This window comes from Danio rerio, chromosome 17, assembly GCF_049306965.1.
Source record: "Danio rerio strain Tuebingen ecotype United States chromosome 17, GRCz12tu, whole genome shotgun sequence".
Lineage (NCBI taxonomy): Eukaryota > Metazoa > Chordata > Actinopteri > Cypriniformes > Danionidae > Danio > Danio rerio.
In genome coordinates, this window is record NC_133192.1 from 909,327 (window position 1) to 934,419 (window position 25,093).

The following is a 25,093-nucleotide window of genomic DNA, read 5'->3' on the forward strand; positions in this document are numbered from 1 at the left end:
GCGGATATAACTGAGGGCGCAGGTGGTGAGGGTAGTGTCGCAAACACCGCCCTAGCCGCGGATATAACTGAGGGCGCAGGTGGTGAGGGTAGTGTCGCAAACACCGCCCTAGCCGCGGATATAACTGAGGGAGCGGGTGCTGAGGGTAGTGTCGCAAATGCCTGCCTAGACGTGGATATAACTTAGGGCGCAGGTGCTGAGGGTAGTGTCGCAAACACAGCCCTAGCCGCGGATATAACTGAGGGCGTGGGTGCTGAGAGTAGTGTCGCGGACGCTGCCCTCTCTATTCTGCCGCCCTAGGCGCGGATATAACTAAGGGTGCGGATGGTGAGGGTAGTGTCGCGGACGCTGCCCTCTCTATTCTGCCGCCCTAGGCGCCGATATAACTAAGGGTGCGGATGGTGAGGGTAGTGTTGCGGACGCCGCCCTAGACCCTGAAGTGAGAGTCTTGGGGTGAGGGCGCAAGAGGTGATGGTAGTGTCGGTGACGCCACCCTCTCTATTCTGCCGCTCTAGGTGGCCGCCTAGGTTGCCTCTATGGATGCGCCGGCCCTGCAAACACATGCGCTATAGGGGAATTGATCAACTAAACTGGCCGTAGTGTATGAGTGTGTGTGTGAGAATGAGTATCTATGAGTGTTTCCCAGTACAGGGTTGCAGCTGGAAGGGCATCCACTGTGTAAAATATTTGCTGGAATAGTTGGCGGTTCATTCCGCTGTGGTAAATGAATATAACAACTGAATAAATATATGTTTACACACATTTACAAAAGTAAATTCTCAATGATGCCTTAAAAATAATTGTTTAGATAATTAACTAAAACATCATTAATGAATTAAGTTGTGTATTTGTGTGTATATTTTTACAGCAATATAATGAAAGAAATTCCACAAAACGTCAAAACTCAACACGACATTCATTTTAGTCTCGTTTAATCCTGGAAGGGCTGATTAATCATGTGATCAAGGTAAAAGCAGTAGATTATACAGAGTAACTGAAACCATCATCTGACTATTGATTAGCATACAGTGTTAATGGGTTAGTTTAAATAGTCACTGTTATTACTGCTACATGCTCTCAAGGATAATGTTCTAGTGCTGTATTGATCACTGCTCATTCTGTCAATACATTTCATTGGATTTGACATTTAAACTGTTCTTCTCCATCCAATAACAAACCCCCATTTGGAAAAACCTGAATTATAACAACATGGAAATGTAAATAAAGCATGCTTTAAGGTTAGTTTACTGCATCTTTCTACAAACAATAATAATAATCAGACTTGTTTGTTGAAAGAATTGAACATTATTTAGACACCTAGGATATAGTAGAACTCGCAATGGTGTTTTGAGTGGTTGTTAAGCCGTTGCTATGATTTTACTGTGTTGTTTTGAGTGGTTGCTACGGTGTAGTTATACAGTCAATGTGGAATTCTGAAGACTAGGCTGGTTGAGTGGTTACTAGGCTGTTGCAATGGAGCTGCTGAGGTGTTTTGAGTGGTTGCTAGGGTGTTGCTATACAGTCATTGTGGTATTTTGATAAGTTTTGTATGCTTTAGTAGTCATTAGGCTGTTGCTATGCAGTGGTGATGTTTTGTACAGTTGCTAGGGTGTTTTAAGTGGTAACTAGTCTATTTTATGTCATTATACAAGGCTGTTGCTCTACAGTCATTGTGGTGTTCTGAGTGGTTACTATAGGATATCTTTATGTGGTAACTAGGCTGTCACTATACAGTCATGGTGTTCTGAGGGGTTACTAGGTTGTTGGTATACAGCCGCAGTGTTGTTCTGAGTGGTTACTAGGCTGTTGCTATACAATCATTGTGGTGTTCTGAGTAGTTACTAGGCTGTTGCTATACAGTCACGGTGGTGTTCTGAGTGGTTACTAGGCTGTCGGTATACAGTCACGGTGGTGTTCTGAGTGGTTACTAGGCTGTCGGTATACAGTCACGGTGGTGTTCTGAGTGGTTACTAGGCTGTCGGTATACAGTCACGGTGGTGTTCTGAGTGGTTACTAGGCTGTTGCTATACAGTCATGGTGATGTTCTGAGTGGTTACTAGGCTATTTTTATGTGGTTACTAGGCTGTCACTATACTGTCACAGTGTTGTTTTGAGTGTTACTACGCTGTTGCTACAAAGTCATGGTGGGGATTTGAGTGCTTACTAGGCTGTCGCTATACAGTCACGGTGGTGTTTTGAGTGGTTACTAGGCTGTTGCTATCCAGTCACTGTGGTGTTCTGAATGGTTACTAGGCTGTCGGTATACAGTCGTAGTGCTGTTCTAAGTGTTACTAGGCTGTTGCTATACAGTCATGGTGGTGTTCTGAGTGGTTACTAGGCTGTTGCTATACAGTCACGGTGGTGTTTTGAGTGGTTACTAGGCTGTCGGTATACAGTCGTAGTGCTGTTCTAAGTGTTACTAGGCTGTTGCAATACAGTCACGGTGGTGTTCTGAGTGGTTACTAGGCCGTTGCTATACAGTCACGGTGGTGTTCTGAATGGTTACTAGGCTGTCGGTATACAGTCGTAGTACTGTTCTAAGTGTTACTAGGCTGTTGCTATACAGTCATGGTGGTGTTCTGAGTGGTTACTAGGCTGTTGCTATACAGTCACGGTGGTGTTTTGAGTGGTTACTAGGCTGTCGGTATACAGTTGTAGTGTTGTTATAAGTGTTACTAGGCTGTTGCTATACAGTCACGGTGGTGTTTTGAGTGGTTACTAGGCTGTCGGTATACAGTTGCAGTGTTGTTATAAGTGTTACTAGGCTGTTGCTATACAGTCACGGTGGTGTTTTGAGTGGTTACTAGGCTGTCGGTATACAGTTGCAGTGTTGTTATAAGTGTTACTAGGCTGTTGCTATACAGTCACGGTGGTGTACTGAGCGGTTACTAGGCTGTCGGTATACAGTTGCAGTGTTGCTATAAGTGTTACTAGGCTGTTGCTATACAGTCACGGTGGTGTACTGAGTGGTTACTAGGCTGTCGCTAAACAGTCACGGTGGTGTACTGAGCGGTTACTAGGCTGTCGGTATACAGTTGCAGTGTTGTTATAAGTGTTACTAGGCTGTTGCTATACAGTCACGGTGGTGTACTGAGTGGTTACTAGGCTGTCGGTGTACAGTTGCAGTGTTGTTATAAGTGTTACTAGGCTGTTGCTATACAGTCACGGTGGTGTTCTGAGTGGTTACTAAGTTGTTGCTATACAGTCACTGTGGTGTACTGAGTGGTTACTAGGCTGTCGGTGTACAGTTGCCGTGTTGTTATAAGTGTTACTAGGCTGTTGCTATACAGTCACGGTGGTATTTTGAGTGGTTACTAGGCTGTCGCTATACAGTCACGATGGTGTTCTGAGTGGTTGCTAGGCTGTCACTAGGCTAGGTTGTGAACACTTGTATTTGATCACCTTACATTCCCTCTTAATACTGGTTTTGTATTCTTTCCTGGTTTTTAATGGTCTGATTGTTTTGTATTTTTAAAACAACATTTTGTTGTTGTTTTTTTCATGAAATAACAAACCCGAGTTTGAACATCCTGACTTATAAACACATGGAGATGGAAATAAAGCACACTGTTAAGGTTAGATCACAGCTATGCATCTTTCTACAAACAAACATCCTTCAAACTTTGTTTGTTGGAGGAGTTGAACATTATTTGCACACACAGAATATATTAAGATTAGAAAGATGAGCGAGAAATACAGGAGAGAGATAAAGAGACAGACAGAAAGGAGGATCAGAAGGAAGTCAGAGAAGTTCACTTCCTGCCACATGACACATGCACTGGAGTCCTGCAGACACGCATTCAGACAGACAGAACAGACAGACAGACTGACAGACAGACAGGAGCAGCGATGGCACACAGATAGAATCTGAACCGTGTATTTACCGCGCTCCCTCACGTTGACTGCCACCGATGACAAAAGAATGACAAGAAGAAAGAAATCAACATAGAAAAACAGCAGACATAAGCAAAGGAGAAGACACGGAAACTTCCAGAAGAACCAGAGATACTGACACTGACAGCAGATTTGGAGACATCACCATCACTTATGCCTGAACCACATGACAATGAATCAAACGATTCAGCAAACAAACTATGAACCAAACGATCCAGTGAACATGATCTATGAACCAAACGATCCAGTGAACATGATCTATGAACCAAACGATTCAGTGAATATGATCTATGAACCAAACGATTCAGTGAACATGAATTATAAGGTGCGTTCGACTTCATGCAGCGCTGCGCAGATCGATCGAAATCTGTCTTAAAGCGGTGCATTCTGGTTAGAAATCTTGTCCGGATTGATGCTGCGCCGACGCCACATGACTGTCACATGTGGCATCAAAGTACCGCGACAGCGCTCCGAGATCAGACGGCAGACTCAGACCGTGCAGCTTCTGAAGAGCGACTGCAGGAGCTCTGATGACGACACCGATATTATACGATTGGCCGAGTTCACCACATGACAACAAACACGTGTATTTCGGGTTTATAATTGGACAAATTCCGATCCAAAAGTTTCAAAACAAACAATTCACTTTTCACACCCTCTCTATCCTGTACACATCTTGCTTATTAAAAGACTACAAAAATTTTACTGCAGTATCATCTTTTGTTAAATAATCTGGTTAAAGGTTAGCTTGTTTGCACAGGTTTATTTTTTACTTTTTTATACAGACTATTTACTGCATTCATCTCCATGAACGATTTAAATGATATATTTTAGTGTATATTTTAGTGAATAACCTAAATATGAACTTAAATAAGTCTTACAGACTTGAAATAAAATAATCATCATCATTGATCCTGCCCCCCTAAAGCTCTCTTAACAAATTAAAGTAAAGAACTATTTTATTAAATAATTATAAAATGGCTTTATTATTATAATATAAATATATATTTTATTTCCTGTCTAGCAGTTTAAAGGCTACCTGCTCTTTCTGGAAAACTTCTACATCGCTCACTTATTTTACCTTTTGTTCTTTTCAACACAATCTTTTTGGATTAAAATGCTTTTTTGAAAATTTATTCATTATCCAAAATAATGTCATTTATTAAGACCTAATCAAAACACCTTGTTTTGCTTTTTACATGGGAAATTTTTATATCTATAAATGTACATATATGTAAACCCTTTTTTAGCATATTCAAACAAGAAGTATTAGCCTAAAGATTGATGTTTAACTCCTAGAATTAATGCTTATTGCTTTGTATTTAATAGACCTGTTCGTTTTTATGTTTATTTTAACCTCTCATTTCCTCTTATTTCTCTCATGCATTTGTTATATATTTTATTCATAATTCTCTCTTATTGTTTAAAAAGGAACTACAGTTTGAAGAGCCTGTATTCTGTTTTATTTGTAAATGTTTTGTTGTTATAAATAAAAATAACAAAAAAATATGATGACGCCATGTGATCGGTCATCATGACTGCAGCAACTTTGAGTCCCGAAGTGTCCAGCTGTCCGTCTTGACGGCTCCGTTTTCAACTCCGCCCCGCCTGCGCTCGGCTAATCTCGTTGATCACCGGCTGCATCTGAGCTTCATGTCGAACGCACCTAGTAATTAAATGATTCCATGAACATGAACTATGAACCAAACTATAAAGTGAACAAGAATTATGAAATAAAATGATTCAACAATAAACCAAACGATTCAGTGAATATGAACCAAACGATTCAGTGAACATGATCTATGAACCAAATGATCCAGTGAACATGATCTATGAACCAAACGATTCAGTGAACGTGATCTATGAACCAAACGATTCAGTGAACATGAATTATAAATTAAATGATTCCATGAACATGAACTATGAACCAAAATATGAAGTGAACAAGAATTATGAAATAAAATGATTCAACAATAAACCAAACGATTCAGTGAATATGAACCAAACGATTCATAGAAAATAAAAAATGAACCAACCGATTCAATAAACATGAACTATGAACAAAACGATTTAGTGAATACAAACCAAATGATTCAGTTAACATGAACTACGAACCATATGATTCAGTAAACATAAATTATGAATCAAATCATTCAGTGAACATGAACTATGAACCAAAAGATTAAGTAAACATGAATTTTAAACGATTTAGAAAAAATAAACCAAATGATTCAGTTACCATGAACTATAAACCAAATGATTCAGAGAATATGAACCAAACCATTCAGTGAACATAACCTATGAACCAAACGATTTAGTGAACACAAACCAAATGATTCAGTTAACATAAACTATTTAGCAAATGATTCAGTTAACATAAACTATAAATCATAAGATTCAGTGAACATAAATTATGTATCAAATGATTCAGTGAACATGAACTATGAACCACAAGATTAAGTAAACACAAACCCAATGATTCAGTTAACATAAACTATGTACCAAATGATTGACAAATGAAAAATGAACCAAACAATTCATTGAACATGAACTATGAATCAAAAGATTCAGTGAACATAAATTATGAACCAAAAAAGTAAGTGAACTCAAATTATGAGATAAAGGAATTCAGCGAAAAATGAACCAAACAATTCAGTAATCATGAATATGAATCAAACGATTCAGTGAATATGATTTATGAACCAAACGATTCAAAAATAAAATAAACGATTCAGAAAACATGAACTATGAACCAAAAGATTCAGTAAATACGAACCAAATTATTCAGTTAACATAAACTATGAACAAAAAGGTTTAGTGAACCTGAATTATGAAATAAAATGATTCCGCAAAAAATGAACCAAACAATTCAGTGAGCAGGAACCATGAATCAAACGATTCAGTGAATACAAGCCAAATGATTCAGAGAAAATAAATAATGAACCATACGTGTATATGAACTATACTAAAGAAATGAATTAAATGAACAGGAAAGAGAAACATTACTGTGTGCGTTTATGAAGATGTGAAGGTAAATATGAGTGAACATAACTGAAAATACATGAGTTAGTGACTGCAATACTGCACCAGGAGCAATAAACATCAACAAATGCACACAAAACATTTCATCCTAAGCGGTCTCCCTTGAAAATACAAATATTTCAAAGGTTTAAAAATACAAATACAATTCACATTCAAATAAAGACGCAGGATAAGTGAAGAAATGCACTAAAATGACAGTTGCTTTGCTTTTAATGTTGAGGACCATAAATATAGAATTTTTTGTTATCTTAGAAAATAATAAACAAATACATATTTTAATGAATTTAAATATTTAAAAAATATATACTTAGAAAAATACATTAAAATGATCAAATATGTAGTTATAGAACAAATATTTGCATGAATGGGTGTTTGAAAATAGACATTTTCTGTGTATTTAGTTTTTTTATAGGTGCAGTACTGAGTTTGACAGGTAGGTATTGCACACCTGCTTTAAAACATATGCAAGCGCAGGTTGCCAGATTGACGACACCAACAGGAGTGAGCCTGACTACCGAGCCTAAAGGCTGATTTAAATTGTGTAAAGTTGTATTAAAAGGTTTTTGTCCTAACCAACACCAGAAATGCATATATTAGAAACAGTTTCTATTTCTCTCATGTGATTTATTCAGTGTTAAACACTAATAATGTGAGTTTTACATGTAATGTATCGCCATACAACTGACAGCAGCAGCAGATAGTTCAGCTCAGATCTGGAAAATACAATAAAGCATCTGAAACTGAACTTCAGAGACTCAGTGCAAACCAACACATATCAGTGATTCAGCATCCACATTAATATTGTTCAAGAGCTTTAATATGTCTTCATTAGATTATAAAGCTCATCATTGTGCTGGAGTGCAGTGAGTGTGCTATTCTATAATGGCTGTGTTTACATTTCTGTCATGTTTTGTCTGCTGCAAACAGCCCAATTGCTTAACACTCTCATCACATAGCGTGTTGTTAGGTTAAAGCGTAGCCAGCTGACCTAATGTTTACACTCATAATATTTATATTATTTGCTAATTAATAACCTTATGTGGAACTCTGAATCTGCGTCTCATTTCAGAGTCTGCTATTGTCCACCAGAGGTCACATTTCAGTCACATTTGACTAAATGAAATACGAAGTTTTCCACAATCTGGCAACCCAGGCTGCTGAAATATAATTGGCTAAACTGGCAGTGGGCGGGTTAAAGAGACCAAAACAAAGACAGCTGCTCCGGCACGTAACACACATGTTCACAGCAGAATATCTGACTTCAGCAGTGTGTTTCAGATAAACAGGCATGACTGAGCACGCTTCTGAACATCTGCACACACATGATCCTACAGCACCTTTAAGTGTTTTCTTCACTACTGCTAATGTTTCACTGATCTAGCAGCTAGCTCTAACTCTAAAACAAACATGTAGGAGTGCTACATTTAGCACCAACAGCATTATTTTAAAGACTTTCTCTTAAATCTGCAAATTAGGAGCTACTTTAAGCCTTGAACATGGCACCTGATATAAAGATTCGTCACTTGTCTAAATGAGTGATTCGCTGAGTCATCCATTCAAATGATTCATTCAAAACAGCTGATTCATTAAGAAACAAAGCAAGCATGTCTTCATGAATGAATCACTGAATCATTTACATGTTTGCACAGAAAATGGCACATTTACATTGTAGATAGATTTTAAAAACAGCCCTTCAAAAAACTGATCATTTTATAGATTTGTTTTTAAACTTATTAAAGAGATATCTTCATAACTCGAGTATTGTGTGTCATTTCTGCTGTTTTGTGCATTAGTGAAGCTCACAGTGCAGTATTAGACGATGATGATGATGATGATGATGAGTGTACGAGTTTCTCTAACAGCTCCTCAAACACACACACACACGCACACATCATGAGTCTCATTAAAACATCTGTGTGAAATATATGTGTGTGAATGAGTGTGTGTCTGTCTCTCTGTCTGTGTGTGTGCTTGTGTGTGACTTACTGGATCCCTCCTCCGTCACCATCCCCAATCCCTCCGCCTTATTCTGACGCTCGAATGCATTCAGATCCAGAACACTGCAGAAACACAGAAATATAATGTCTATGTGAGCCCAACAATTTTCGATTAATTGTAAAAATATACACACTTTACTCGGATAGATCTTTTTGTTGGTTCATCAACATCTACTGTAAGGGTTAATTCTGAATTATAATGTAATGAGCATGTAAACGCAAAGAGTGAGAATGACCTGCACGACTGCATCAGTCCTGACAGACTCTTGAAGAAACCCACGTCTCGCTTCTCCTTCAGATAGTCCAGCATTTTCTGTACAGGAGAGAAGAACAGAATTCAACAGAATATAACAAAAAGAACAGAATTAACTGGAATGGCATAGAATTAAAAAGAAAATAATATATTGAAAGAAATAATACAATGGAATAGAATAGGATAGAATAGGATAGAATAGAAAAGAATAAAAAAAGAATGAAAATAATATAATTAATGGAATGGATGAAATAGACTGGCATAGAATAAAAAGAATAGAATAGGATGGAGTAGAATAGATCAGAATAGAATGAAAGAATAAAAAGAATAAAATTAAATGGAATAGAATAGAACATAACAAAAAATAGAATATATTTAAAAGGAATGGAATAAAATAGAATAGGAAAGAATGGAATAAAATAAAAATTATAGAATAGGACAGAATAGAATAGAACAAAAAGAAAAGAATAAATGGAATGGAATACAATAAACTGGAATAGAATACAAATAATAGAAGAGGATAGAATTAAATTGAATAGAACAGAATGAAAAAAAGAAAAAAAAACAATATATTTAAATGGAATGGAATAGAATAGAGTGGATTAAATAAAAAGAATAGGGTGTAATAGATCAGAATAGAATAGGAATAGAGTAGGAGACCACAATATAATATAATATAATATAATATAATATAATATAATATAATATAATATAATATAATATAATATAATATAATATAATATAATATAATACAATATAATATATTATACATATATTTAATAAAATATATAATATAATAAAATATATAAAATAATATAAATTATATAACATAATACAATATAATATAATATAATATATTATAAAATATATAAGATAAAATATAATAAAATAAAATATAAAATATATAATATAATACAAAATAATATAATATAATATAATATAATATAATATAATATAATATAATATAATATAATAATATAATATAATATAATATAATATAATATAATATAATATAATATAATGAAAGAAATAATAAAAAGAATAGATTAAATCAAATGGAATAGAATGGAGTAGAATAAAATAAAAAGAAATAATAGGATAAAATGAAATAAAAAAACAATGAACTAAAATAAAATAAAAGAATAATTAAAAATAATATATTTAAATGGAATGGTATAGAATAGACCAGTATTAAATGAAAAGAACAGAATATAATGGACTAAAATGGAATAGAATAGAATGAAAGAAAGAATAAAAAGTAGAGAATTAAATGGAATGGAATACAATAGACTGGAATAGAATAAAAAGAATAGAACAGGATAGAATAGACTAGAAGAAAATAGAATAAAAAGAATATAATAAAATGAGTGAAACAAAAAAAATGTAAAAAATAGAATTAATGGAATGGAATAGAATAGAGTGGAATAAACTAAAATAACAGAATAGGATGGAATAGAATAAAATAGAATAAAATAATAGAATTAAATGGAATGGAATAGAATACAGAATGAAACAGAATAAAGAAGAACAGAACAGAATGGAATGAAATAAACAGGAATATAATGAAATGGAGCAGTATAGAATATCTTCTTCTGCTCGAGCTTCTGCTTAAGGTGCTTGGAGGAGATTTCTCAGTGTTTCCTCTTCTGTTCTTCTTCTGGAGAAAGCCTGGTTTCCTTGAGTTAGTCTGGAATAATGAGATCTTAGAGTCTGACCTGCTGGACCACGATGTTCCCTCCGTTGAGGATGGAGATGCCCAGCTTCAGTGTGAACGTCACCATCGGATCCAGACGTCCTGAAACACACACACACACACTCAGTGATAGTGATGATGATGATGGATCTGCGTGTGTGTGTGTGTGTTTGTGTGTGTGTGTGTGTGTGTGTTTACCTTTACTAGCGCTGACCATCTGTAAGACCATCTCTGCTGCTCCTCTGTCATGAAGTCTGGCCTGCTGATAGAGAGTCTTCTGCTTCTCCATCTCCTTCTCCTGATCTCACACACACACACACACACACACACACACACACACACACACACACACACACACACACACACACACACACACACACACACACACACACTCATCAGGATCTCAGTGTCTGTCTCCTGTTAGTCTCATATTTGGCCTCTGCTCACCTCAAATGTTTTCTCTTTGTCTTCCTCCTCCTCCTCTTCCTCGTTTTCAGCACAGCTCTATAAATGAAGAACAGCAAAGTTCAGAACCCTCTCTCTCTCTCTATAAAAATATACATGTGGCTTTCAGTAGGTCTGCAATTCCCTGTCTTTATAAATGATTCACTGAATTACTTGTTCAATTGATTCATTCAAAACAGTAAGTGAGTGTCTTTATGAATGAATCATTGAATCACTGAATCAAATGAGTCATTTAGAAATAGATTCATTCATGAAAAGCTCAGTGTTGCTCTGAAATGCAGAAATGCTTTATTAAACTGAAATAAGTCAGACAAAACTGTGTCTAAATCATTATTCAGTGTTAATTACTGTTAATTATGTGTGGAATATTCAATATTATATGCTCTGATGTACTGTAACATCTGACAGCAGTTGATCATAGTCAGTGGTGGATTTAGGCATGGGCAATACGGGCGATCACTAGGCCCACACCGAATCTGTGCATGCAGATTTTCAGTCTATCATTGATTCTGTTTATTTACTCGTGTAAATGTGTGTACATTTATATTTATTCAGTTATTTTATTCATTTCAGTAATATTACTGACTAATATGAAAATATTTATGATTTTTCTTGCAATTCAGTAATATTTTCTGTCTTTCAGTAGAGATATTATAGGAGAGACTTGCTTTGTTTATCAAATACAGTGGGTCTAATTGGATTTGCAGTATTCACCCCTTCCCCTTAGCCCCACGCCTTCAAGCTAAAGAGAATTGGGACACCCCGAACCCTTCACGGGAATTTGCAAAACAAGCGGTGGGGTAAGGGCCAAGGGGTCGAGTTGGGTCTTAATAACATTATTTCTCAGTCATGAGTCGGGTCTAAGACAACAGATAATTACATAACACACATATTATTTGTATTCTATAGAATAGACTTTAATATTCATGCAAACATTTCTTACGTGATCTTAGCATATAGGTGTAGATGGATATGGAGTGGTTCGTCCAGGGTGCTATTTAAACTAGAGCCGCCACTGATCATAGGTATTAATTATATATGGATCTATGTATTAGGTGATACAGCAGTGAATATTACACATTAATAATGATGTGCAGTTATGACACACACACCTTTGCCATCATGTCTGCATATGCGATGTAGAGCTGATCCTCCTCTAGAGAACTGCAACACAACAACGACACAAACACATCAAACTCACACAACACTCTCTCTCTGTGTGTGTTTATTTGTACATTCTGGCAGTGCCTTGTGTGTATGCGTGTACCTGCACTCCGTGTGTGTGAGTGTGTGTACCTGCGCTCCGTCAGTGCGTTGTGGCTGAAGTGCAGGATCAGCTGATGCAGAGGGTCTGGCTGAGTGTCTGTGATCTCCTCCTCCTCTTCATCAGGCTTCGGCTGTGTCTTCTACACACACACACACACACACACACACACACACACACACACACACACATACACACACACACACACAGTATGATCAGCTATAGAGCCGCAGTGATGTTGTGTCTGGCGTTTCTCAGCTCATGTATGATCAGTGTTAGAGTGATGAGTGAGTGCTGTATGAGCTCAGGCACATGCTGTCAGTGCACTACAGTGAGATGATGAGAACACGGCTGCGTCCCAATTCACACGCTTATACTACATCTTAATGCAATTTAAAAACATCATATTTTGGCATAAATATGTCAAGTATTAGGCAGCATGGTGGTTTAGCACTGTCGCCTCACAGCAAGAAGGTCGCTGGTTCGAGTCCCGGCTGGATCAGTTGGTATTTCTGTGTGGAGTTTGCATGTTCTCCCCGTGTTGGCGTGGGTTTCCTCCGGGTGCTCCGGTTTCCCCAACAGTCCACACACATGCGCTATAGGGGAATTGATTAACTAAATTGGCCGTAGTGTATGAGTGTGTGTGTGTGTGTGTGTGTGTGTGTGTGTGTGTGTGTGTGTGTGTGTGGGTGAGTGTATGGGTGTTTCCCAGTACTGGGTTGCAGCTGGAAGGGCATCAGCTGCGTAAAATATAAAATAATAATATAATTGATAATATAAAATAAAATATATGCTGGAATAGTTGTCGGTTCATTTCGCTGTGGTGACGCTGTGGAATTTAGAAAGTAGAGTACGTGAATTGAGCCGCAGCACATGATGCTCTGATACACAGATCTGATGAAGACACTGGATGATGATCGTCATGCTATAATGAGAGTTAATGAAAACAAATAATTCAGTTATAAATATGCACTAAACAAAGAGGTCAACACAAAAGCAAACACTAATGTTGGCTGACCACAACGTCTTACAGGTCCCGTGAAATTAAAATACAGTTTTTAGATGCTAATATCACTATAGTCAATATTACATAATATAGTCTTATTATTATTTATATATATATATTTATATATATATATATATATATATATATACACATACATACATACATACATACATACATAGATACACACACACACACACATACATACATACATACATACAGTTGTAGTCAGAATTATTGAATTCGATTGAAGTCACACTGCAGATGGATATTATCGAGTCTCTACCCAAAGATGAAACCTCAGCATTATAGCCCAGCCTTGAGCAGTTTGCGAGCTTCTGGAAACTACATGCTACAAAGAAGACTTCATCGGCCGTTTATTAAAGGAAGCATCAGTAAAGAGTACTGATGGACTATTCAGGACATGGATCGGTTCCTTCCTCCATTTCTCAAGTTTTAGTATGTGTAATTAAAGTTGTTCCCTGGGTTGTGATTTGTTATTTGTAACCGCGTGTACTGTATCAGGTTAACTCGCTATATTCTCATATCGCGCGTAAAGCCACGTTGAAAACGCGACATGTGCTGCTTTGTTTACGGACTTCCGAGGAGGGTAATGTGTGTGTGTGTGAGAGAGAAAAGAGCAGTGTGACAAGCTAGGAGATCTCCTGACCAGTTCTTGGAGTTTTTGCTCAATAAAATAGTTAGTCGTCTGTATTTTCAAGTCTATCGTCTAAATTTACATTCACCCACTGACAGCTGAAATCCCCGCCTTACACTATGAAGCGTGTATGCACTGTGACTTCTATATTGCTGATTAGCTGCTGGGCATTTCACTCTGTCTCGCGCTGAAGGCAGTTAGTGTCAGCCAATCGCAGCAGACTGTCATCGGTCCAATCAGCGCAGATTAGCTTCGTGCTAAGGAGGGGTTTGGGAACAAATGAAACACTGGACGATTCATACGGTAGTCGCTGGGATAATCAGGTAAAAATGAATGCAGATTATAAGATAATGAAAGTGTTTTTTGACCTTGCATGCATATTAGACTGTTGTTGGAGACCCTTACAACAAAAATATGTCCCTATTTCATGTATAATAGGGGCTCTTTAAAACGATAAAACAACAACAACATAAAGATGGTGAGCGGTGGATCCTTCATGAGCTCAATAACACACAGAGCAGCACAAAAAAGGAAAATACAATGCAAACTGAAAGTGTTTGTCCTGTTTCTAGATCAAATATTCACACATTCTTACTGTAAATCAAGGAGAATTTTCTAGACAAGCAAAAATACTGTCTTGTTTTCATATATAGTGAGTCAAAATAATAAGTGAGTTCTTAACCAATGGTGTGAGTGACAAACTCAAAGCAAAACCAAGATTACTGTTCTTAGCCCATTGGCAGATTATTTAGCTTGTTTTAAAGGGCAGCTATGATGAAAATCCTCTTCTGTGGGCTGTGTGGACAGAGCTGTGTGTAGTATAATGTGTCCACAGTCATATTGGGCTGATAGAAACACAATACGTCTCTTATTTTACATTTCCTAGCATTAAAATAGGATCCAGCTCCCTCCCATTTTGACGCCGACCACAATGTGATGTAGGAGTGCGGTTTCCCCGCCCACCGAATTGATTGGCAGCCACATATTAACCTGTCTTCATAGTCACGTGTATAATTATATCAATAAGACAGGACATGCGCAAAGCAGCCGGGAATAAAGATCGTCATCAAATGTGATTGTGAGTGAGTTTCACAAGTTTACACATGTTTAAAACAGTGCATGTGTATAATGCATTACAGTGATTTATTTTAGTTTTACTTCATTAGCCCAGCACATGTCAGAACAGTCACGTCCCATTCACATGGGGCTTCAGCGTCAACGCTTGACTGAAGGCGTGTCTGACGTTGGGGCTGAAGAGATCGTCATAGCAGCGTCAGCCAGTGAAATTAGTCAGCAATAGGCCACTGTCTAGCTGGTGTATTTGCATTCAGCGATCTGATTGGCTGATGCTTCCGTCGGCGCTTGAAAAGTTGAGCTAGTCCCAACTTCTGCAGCAAGCAACACCTCTGAAGCGGCGCTGACGGATCCACAATGCAGTTCAGCAACGCTTGACGTCACCCATTCAAAGTGAATGGGAAGCATTGACGCTGACGCCCCTTGTGAATGGGGCATTATAAAAGAAGACGCTTCAATCCCGGTTTGTGGACGTTAAATCAGGTTTATTTTGTACATTAATATAACGGATGTCCATATAGCAGTGGAGATTAACCTGTATCCTGTCACATTTGCTGTGCAAAACAGAGCAAAGTTAAGCACGCACGATGTGTGTGTGTGTGTGTGTGTGTGAACTTTGTAATGTCATTATGTGAGACTCATCGTTGCAGAAAGGCTTGAATTAACTCCACAACAAATACATAAAATAATCATTGGGAAAGTTCTTACTGTAGTTTTTCTCAGAGACGTTGCGTCACTGATGTCTGTTACTGTGCTGTTTATCTTTGATTAACATTGAGATCTAGATTGAGGCACACTCTGACAGGCACGGGGGAACGGTGGGCGGGGGGAACCAGCATTAAAGGCACAGACCACAAAACAGCTACATGATGCTCAGAGCTGCAAATTCAACATTCTGAAACCTCTGATCAATAATCTGACGGGTGTTTAAGCTGAAACTCTACAGACACATTCTGGAGACGCAAAAGACTGATATTAAATCTGGAAAAAGAGGTGAAGTGGGTGCCCTCACTGAATTAAAAACCCACTTAATTTTGACTCGTAATACGTAAACCGTTCATTAACAGATATTGTATTGCAGTGTTGTTCAGGGTCTGGAGTGGAAACCAGCGGCTCGTCCTGCTGTAATGTTACTTACGGCCAGATCCTGCACTAGATTCTCCTCAAACGAGTACATCTCTGCCTCTATCCAGAGCCGCTGGTAACCGGTGAGGAACAGGTTAATACAGCGATGCCTGGGAGAGAGCAGACAGGGTTAGCATAGCAACCGGTTACCGGGGTCAGGCTGGGAAATAGGAAGTGCTGGAGGGTTAGTTAGTTGGTCAGTTTGTTAGTTAGTTAATCTGACTGGTCATCTTGTAAGGTCTGCATAGTTAAAATGTTTTTATTTTTCACTCATTTATTTTTATGAAGCAGAAAATATAATAAATAAATAAACAAATAAATATAATGAATCAATAAATTTTAAGAAAAGAATGAACAAATGAATAAACATAAATAAAATAACTTTATTAAATAATTAAATATATATATATATATATATATATATATATATATATATATATATATATATATATATATATATATATATATATATATTTATATATAGTTAAATAAATATAAATTAATAGATAAATAAATACAAACATATTTTGTAATATTTATTTTACATAAATAAAATTGATGAAGGGATAATTTAACAAAAAAATTGTTAATAAATACAAATAAATACACACATACATAATAAAAATAATAAGTAAATTAAATAAAATTAAATTAGTAAATATGTAAATAAATAAATGAGTGAAATTAATGAAAGAAAAATATGAGAAACGAATTAAATACCATAAAGTAAATAATAAAGTAAATAATAAATACAAATAAATGAATAAATAAAAATTATAGGTGAATTTACTTAGTAAATAAAAAATAATTAAATATTAAATTAATATTAATGAATTAATAAAATTTAAATTAATAAAAATATTTAAATACATAAATATACAAAAATAAAATGAATAAATGAAATATAAATAAACAATAAGTAAATAAATAAATAAAATTATTGTTTACAAAAAATACATATATGTATTATGAATGAATTAATTTTAAGAAAAGAATGAACAAATGAAGCAACAGATAAATAAAATAACATAATTAAATAAAAATAAATAAATATACCAAAAATAAAAATAAATTAAATTAAATAAATTAAATAAAATATAAATTAATTAATACATGAAATAATAAAATTAATGAAGGAATACATGAATAAAATAAATGAATAAAAATAAAAATGTAGACAAAAAATGTAATACATAAATAAATAAAAACAAACAAATAAATAAAAATAAATAAATGAACGACTGAATTAATAAAATTAGAGAAGGAATAAGTTAATGAAAAAATAAATCAAATAAAAGGAATTAATAAAAAATAAAATCAATAAGTAAATTAAATAAAAAGAAATAAATGTGAAAAAAATAAATAAATGAATCAGGAAAATGAATGGAGAAACAACTGTATTAAAAAGTCAAATAAATGATTGAATAAATACAAATAAATTATTAATTAAATAAAAATTTTGAAATAAATAGAATAAAATTAATAGTCAAATTTACTTATTTAAAAAATAATAAATGAACTAATAATTTAATATCAATAAATTAAATGCATTTAAATTAATAAATATATAAATACATAAATATATAAAAAATAAAAATGTATAAATATATGAAATAAAGATTAACAAGAAAATAAATGAATGAAGTTCATGAACAAATAAACAAACGAATTACGAATTACTGAAAGGGAGTTAGCAGATCAACAATGTAAGTCCACAATAAAGGTTTTGAGTTTTGAGCGTCTTCAAACTTGAGCATCTCAGATAACCCGTCAGATAGATAGCTAGTTAGTTAGCTAGCTAGTGTGTTACCGTCCAAACCATGGCTCAGAAACAGGGGGGATTCGAGAGCAGAGCAAGCGTTGTCTGAGCGTTACGTTACCGTTAGCACAGCCAGCAGACTGTCAGAGTCGCAACGCTCATGAATTCTGCCCAGCCAAAAGTGACGGTAGGAATTCAGGAAGTAATTGTTAATTTTGTGCCTGAGAACAGTGACGTGATGTGGAGAGGAAGAAAACACAAGAAATAATAAAGACAGAGAAAACAACATCACAATGCTTTACCTAAATCAAATAGCACAATAATTAAACAGCACATTTAATATGCTATATAAACACACGCGTGATTCCAGAACTGCAGGTACATTCTGTGTCTCCAAGATAATCGTATTTTTTTCATGAACAAAAATGTTGATGAAACTGTTTTAAAGTATATATATATAACTTTGCCACCGTTACCTCTGGTACCGTCAACTCGGTTACAGTCACCTCTGGTACCGTCAACTCGGTTACAGTCACCTCTGGTACCGTCAACTCGGTTACAGTCACCTCTGGTACCGTCAACTTGGTTACAGTCACCTGTTACCGTCAACTCTGTTTCCGACAACTTTGCCACGTCACCTCTGGTACCGTCAACTTGGTTACCGTCAACTTTGCCATCGTCACCACTATTACCATCAACTCAGTTACAGTAACCTCTGTTAAGGTGGTCAACTCTGTTATCATCAACTCAGCTATTGTCACCTCTGGCACCATCAACTCAGTTACCGTCAACACTATTACCGTCAACTCTGTTACGGTCGTCAACTCTGTTATCCTCAACTCTGTTCTTGTCAACTCTGTTATCGTCATTTCTGTTCTCGTCAACTTTGTTATCGTCAACTCTGTTATCGTCAACTCTGTTACAATCGTCCACTCTGTTATTGTCAACTCTGTTATCGTCAACTCTGTTCTCGTCAACTCTGTTACAGTCGTCAACTTTGTTATCGTCAACTCTGTTATCGTCAACTCTGTTATCGTCAACTCTGTTCTCGTCAACTCTGTTCTCGTCAACTCTGTTCTCGTCAACTCTGTTCTCGTCAACTCTGTTACAGTCGTCCACTCTGTTATCGTCAACTCTGTTACAGTCGTCAACTCTGTTCTCGTCAACTCTGTTCTCGTCAACTCTGTTCTCGTCAACTCTGTTCTCGTCAACTTTGTTATTGTCAACTCTGTTATCGTCAACTCTGTTACAGTCGTCCACTCTGTTATCGTCAACTCTGTTATCGTCAACTCTGTTATCGTCAACTCTGTTACAGTCGTCCACTCTGTTATCGTCAACTCTGTTATCGTCAACTCTGTTATCGTCAACTCTGTTACAGTCGTCCACTCTGTTATCGTCAACTCTGTTATCGTCAACTCTGTTATCGTCAACTCTGTTACAGTCGTCAACTCTGTTATCGTCAACTCTGTTATCGTCAACTCTGTTATCGTCAACTCTGTTACAGTCGTCAACTATGTTATTGTCAACTCTGTTCTCGTCAACTTTGTTATAGTCAACTCTGTTATCGTCAACTCTGTTACAGTCGTCCACTCTGTTATCGTCAACTCTGTTATCGTCAACTCTGTTATCGTCAACTCTGTTACAGTCGTCCACTCTGTTATCGTCAACTCTGTTATCGTCAACTCTGTTACAGTCGTCAACTCTGTTATCGTCAACTCTGTTATCGTCAACTCTGTTATCGTCAACTCTGTTATCGTCAACTCTGTTACAGTCGTCAACTATGTTATCGTCAACTCTGTAACAGTCGTCCACTCTGTTATCGTCAACTCTGTTACAGTCGTCAACTCTGTTATCATCAACTCTGTTATCGTCAACTCTGTTACAGTCGTCAACTCTGTTCTCGTCAACTCTGTTATCGTGAACTTTGTTATCGTCAACTCTGTTACAGTCGTCAACTCTGTTCTCGTCAACTCTGTTCTCGTTAACTTTGTTATCGTCAACTCTGTTATCGTCAACTCTGTTACAGTTGTCCACTCTGTTATCGTCAACTCTGTTACAGTCGTCAACTCTGTTATCATCAACTCTGTTCTCGTCAACTCTGTTCTCGTCAACTCTGTTCTCGTCAACTCTGTTCTCGTCAACTCTGTTCTTGTCAACTCTGTTATCGTCAACTCTGTTACAGTCGTCCACTCTGTTATCGTCAACTCTGTTACAGTCGTCCACTCTGTTATCGTCAACTCTGTTATCGTCAACTCTGTTATCGTCAACTCTGTTCTCGTCAACTCTGTTCTCGTCAACTCTGTTACAGTCGGCCACTCTGTTATCGTCAACTCTGTTACAGTCGTCCACTCTGTTATCGTCAACTCTGTTCTCGTCAACTCTGTTCTCGTCAACTCTTTTCTCGTCAACTTTGTTATTGTCAACTCTGTTATCGTCAACTCTGTTATCGTCAACTCTGTTACAGTCGTCCACTCTGTTATCGTCAACTCTGTTACAGTCGTCCACTCTGTTATCGTCAACTCTGTTATCGTCAACTCTGTTACAGTCGTCAACTCTGTTATCGTCAACTCTGTTATCGTCAACTCTGTTACAGTCGTCAACTCTGTTATCGTCAATTCTGTTATCGTCAACTCTGTTACAGTCGTCAACTCTGTTATCGTCAATTCTGTTATCATCAACTCTGTTATCGTCAACTCTGTTACAGTCGTCCACTCTGTTATCGTCAACTCTGTTACAGTCGTCAACTCTGTTACAGTCGTCAACTCTGTTCTCGTCAACTCTGTTCTCGTCAACTCTGTTCTCGTCAACTCTGTTCTCGTCAACTTTGTTATCGTCAACTCTGTTACAGTCGTCCACTCTGTTATCGTCAACTCTGTTACAGTCGTCAACTCTGTTATCGTCAACTCTGTTACAGTCGTCAACTCTGTTATCGTCAACTCTGTTATCGTCAACTCTGTTACAGTCGTCAACTCTGTTATCGTCAATTCTGTTATCGTCAACTCTGTTACAGTCGTCAACTCTGTTATCGTCAATTCTGTTATCATCAACTCTGTTATCGTCAACTCTGCTATCGTCAACTCTGCTATCGTCAACTCTGTTATCGTCAACTCTGTTACAGTCGTCCACTCTGTTATCGTCAACTCTGTTACAGTCGTCAACTCTGTTACAGTCGTCAACTCTGTTACAGTCGTCAACTCTGTTCTCGTCAACTCTGTTCTCGTCAACTCTGTTCTCGTCAACTCTGTTCTCGTCAACTTTGTTATCGTCAACTCTGTTACAGTCGTCAACTCTGTTATCGTCAACTCTGTTATCGTCAACTCTGTTATCGTCAACTCTGTTACAGTCGTCAACTCTGTTATCGTGAACTTTGTTATCGTCAACTCTGTTACAGTCGTCAACTCTGTTCTCGTCAACTTTGTTATCGTCAACTCTGTTACAGTCGTCCACTCTGTTATCGTGAACTTTGTTAACGTCAACTCTGTTACAGTCGTCAACTCTGTTCTCGTCAACTCTGTTCTCGTTAACTTTGTTATCGTCAACTCTGTTATCGTCAACTCTGTTACAGTCGTCCTCTCTGTTATCGTCAACTCTGTTACAGTCGTCAACTCTGTTACAGTCGTCAACTCTGTTACAGTCGTCAACTCTGTTCTCGTCAACTCTGTTCTCGTCAACTCTGTTCTCGTCAACTTTGTTATTGTCAACTCTGTTATCGTCAACTCTGTTATCGTCAACTCTGTTACAGTCGTCAACTCTGTTATCGTCAACTCTGTTATCGTCAACTCTGTTACAGTCGTCAACTCTGTTATCGTCAATTCTGTTATCGTCAACTCTGTTACAGTCGTCAACTCTGTTATCGTCAATTCTGTTATCATCAACTCTGTTATCGTCAACTCTGCTATCGTCAACTCTGCTATCGTCAACTCTGTTATCGTCAACTCTGTTACAGTCGTCCACTCTGTTATCGTCAACTCTGTTACAGTCGTCAACTCTGTTACAGTCGTCAACTCTGTTACAGTCGTCAACTCTGTTCTCGTCAACTCTGTTCTCGTCAACTCTGTTCTCGTCAACTTTGTTATCGTCAACTCTGTTACAGTCGTCCACTCTGTTATCGTCAACTCTGTTACAGTCGTCAACTCTGTTATCGTCAACTCTGTTACAGTCGTCAACTCTGTTATCGTCAACTCTGTTATCGTCAACTCTGTTACAGTCGTCAACTCTGTTATCGTCAATTCTGTTATCGTCAACTCTGTTACAGTCGTCCACTCTGTTATCGTCAACTCTGTTACAGTCGTCAACTCTGTTACAGTCGTCAACTCTGTTATCGTCAACTCTGTTATCGTCAACTCTGTTATCGTCAACTCTGTTACAGTCGTCAACTCTGTTCTCGTCAACTTTGTTATCGTCAACTCTGTTACAGTCGTCCACTCTGTTATCGTGAACTTTGTTATCGTCAACTCTGTTACAGTCGTCAACTCTGTTCTCGTCAACTCTGTTCTCGTTAACTTTGTTATCGTCAACTCTGTTATCGTCAACTCTGTTACAGTCGTCCTCTCTGTTATCGTCAACTCTGTTACAGTCATCAACTCTGTTATCATCAACTCTGTTCTCGTCAACTCTGTTCTCGTCAACTTTGTTATTGTCAACTCTGTTATCGTCAACTCTGTTATCGTCAACTCTGTTATCGTCAACTCTGTTACAGTCGTCAACTCTGTTATCGTCAATTCTGTTATCATCAACTCTGTTATCATCAACTCTGTTATCGTCAACTCTGTTACAGTCGTCAACTCTGTTACAGTCGTCAACTCTGTTATCGTCAACTCTGTTATCGTCAACTCTGTTATCGTCAACTCTGTTACAGTCGTCAACTCTGTTATCGTGAACTTTGTTATCGTCAACTCTGTTACAGTCGTCAACTCTGTTCTCGTCAACTTTGTTATCGTCAACTCTGTTACAGTCGTCCACTCTGTTATCGTGAACTTTGTTATCGTCAACTCTGTTACAGTCGTCAACTCTGTTCTCGTCAACTCTGTTCTCGTTAACTTTGTTATCGTCAACTCTGTTATCGTCAACTCTGTTACAGTCGTCCTCTCTGTTATCGTCAACTCTGTTACAGTCATCAACTCTGTTATCATCAACTCTGTTCTCGTCAACTCTGTTCTCGTCAACTTTGTTATTGTCAACTCTGTTCTCGTCAACTCTGTTCTCGTCAACTCTGTTATCGTCAACTCTGTTACAGTCGTCAACTCTGTTATCGTCAATTCTGTTATCATCAACTCTGTTATCATCAACTCTGTTATCGTCAACTCTGTTATCATCAACTCTGTTATCATCAACTCTGTTATCGTCAACTCTGTTATCATCAACTCTGTTATCATCAACTCTGTTATCGTCAACTCTGTTATCGTCAACTCTGTTCTCGTCAACTCTGTTCTCGTCAACTCTGTTCTCGTCAACTCTGTTACAGTCGTCAACTCTTTTACAGTCGTCAACTCTGTTATTGTCAACTCTGTTATCTTCAACTCTGTTATCGTCAACTCTGTTACAGTCGTCAAGTCTGTTATCGTCAACTCTGTTACAGTCGTCAACTCTGTTATCGTCAACTCTGTTACAGTCGTCCACTCTGTTATCGTCAACTCTGTTACAGTCGTCCACTCTGTTATCGTCAACTCTGTTACAGTCGTCAACTCTGTTATCATCAACTCTGTTCTCGTCAACTCTGTACTCGTCAACTCTGTTCTTGTCAACTTTGTTATTGTCAACTCTGTTATCTTCAACTCTGTTATCGTCAACTCTGTTACAGTCGTCAACTCTGTTATCATCAACTCTGTTATCGTCAACTCTGTTATAGTCAACTCTGTTATCATCAACTCTGTTATCGTCAACTCTGTTATCGTCAACTCTGTTACAGTCGTCAACTCTGTTATTGTCAACTCTGTTACAGTCGTCAACTCTGTTATTGTCAACTCTGTTATCATCAACTCTGTTATCGTCAACTCTGTTATCGTCAACTCTGTTACAGTCGTCAACTCTGTTATCGTCAACTCTGTTACAGTCGTCAACTCTGTTATTGTCAACTCTGTTATTGTCAACTCTGTTATTGTCAACTCTGTTATCTTCAACTCTGTTATCGTCAACTCTGTTACAGTCGTCAACCCTGTTATGGTCGTCAACTCTGTTATCATCAACTCTGTTATCATCAACTGTTATTATCGTCAACTCTGTTACCATCAAAACATGTGGTCAATTCTATTACCGTCAACACTGTTACAATCAACCCTATTATAATCAACTCAGTTATTATCTTCAACTGTGTTATTACCGCCAACTCTGTAATTGTCAACTCTGCTACAGTTTAAAAAGTTTAACAATAAGTTGAACATTTAGTAAAAGAATCAAATGTTCCCCATCACATGTAAGCATTTTGATTATCTTGTTTACTGATTCAGTTTTCTGTACAATATACGTTTGTTGTATATCATTGCAATTTAAAAAAGATTAATAGAAAATGGTTGAAATTTACCTGCACTTCTGGAATGAGTCATTTACATATATTGCACAAACACACACAAACACACAACACACATACAAACATAATCTGCCAAAGATCCGCTCATGGTTTGGGTCTCAGAATCCCGCATCACAGGCCCTGTTTCCACCAGGTATTAATGTGTATGTTTTAAGCAATTGTGTTGGGTTTCATCTCGTTGTTACACTCTACATCCATATTATTGAGTACTATTGAACAAACTCATGTTAAACAGCTTACTAACAAATGGGAGAGTAAACCAAAAAAAAAAAAGACGGTGGACAACATTGACAATATGCACAATAATCGGTGTTTTAGTCAGTGACGTGAAGTCTGAATA

General features: G+C 37.0%; 1 protein-coding gene across 11 annotated transcripts in view; it reads right to left on the minus strand.

Moving 5' to 3' along the window:
* The window catches only part of LOC101884734 (ryanodine receptor 3-like), a 275,348-nt gene that overhangs the window by 33,563 nt on the left and 216,692 nt on the right, over window positions 1-25,093 (minus strand). For 4 of the 11 annotated variants that reach the window (XM_073927942.1, XM_073927937.1, XM_073927938.1 and 1 more), the window contains 9 exons: window positions 16,482-16,578; window positions 12,641-12,750; window positions 12,457-12,508; window positions 11,327-11,383; window positions 11,078-11,177; window positions 10,902-10,981; window positions 9,170-9,246; window positions 8,923-8,996; window positions 3,885-3,902 (listed from right to left, as the gene is read on the minus strand). In XM_073927942.1, the coding sequence (XP_073784043.1) occupies window positions 3,885-3,902; window positions 8,923-8,996; window positions 9,170-9,246; window positions 10,902-10,981; window positions 11,078-11,177; window positions 11,327-11,383; window positions 12,457-12,508; window positions 12,641-12,750; window positions 16,482-16,578 (665 nt within the window). Of the gene's footprint in view, window positions 1-3,884; window positions 3,903-8,922; window positions 8,997-9,169; window positions 9,247-10,901; window positions 10,982-11,077; window positions 11,178-11,326; window positions 11,384-12,456; window positions 12,509-12,640; window positions 12,751-16,481; window positions 16,579-25,093 lie in introns of those variants that run through there. The other 7 variants (XM_073927941.1, XM_073927940.1, XM_073927939.1 and 4 more) reach the window with 2 other exon arrangements.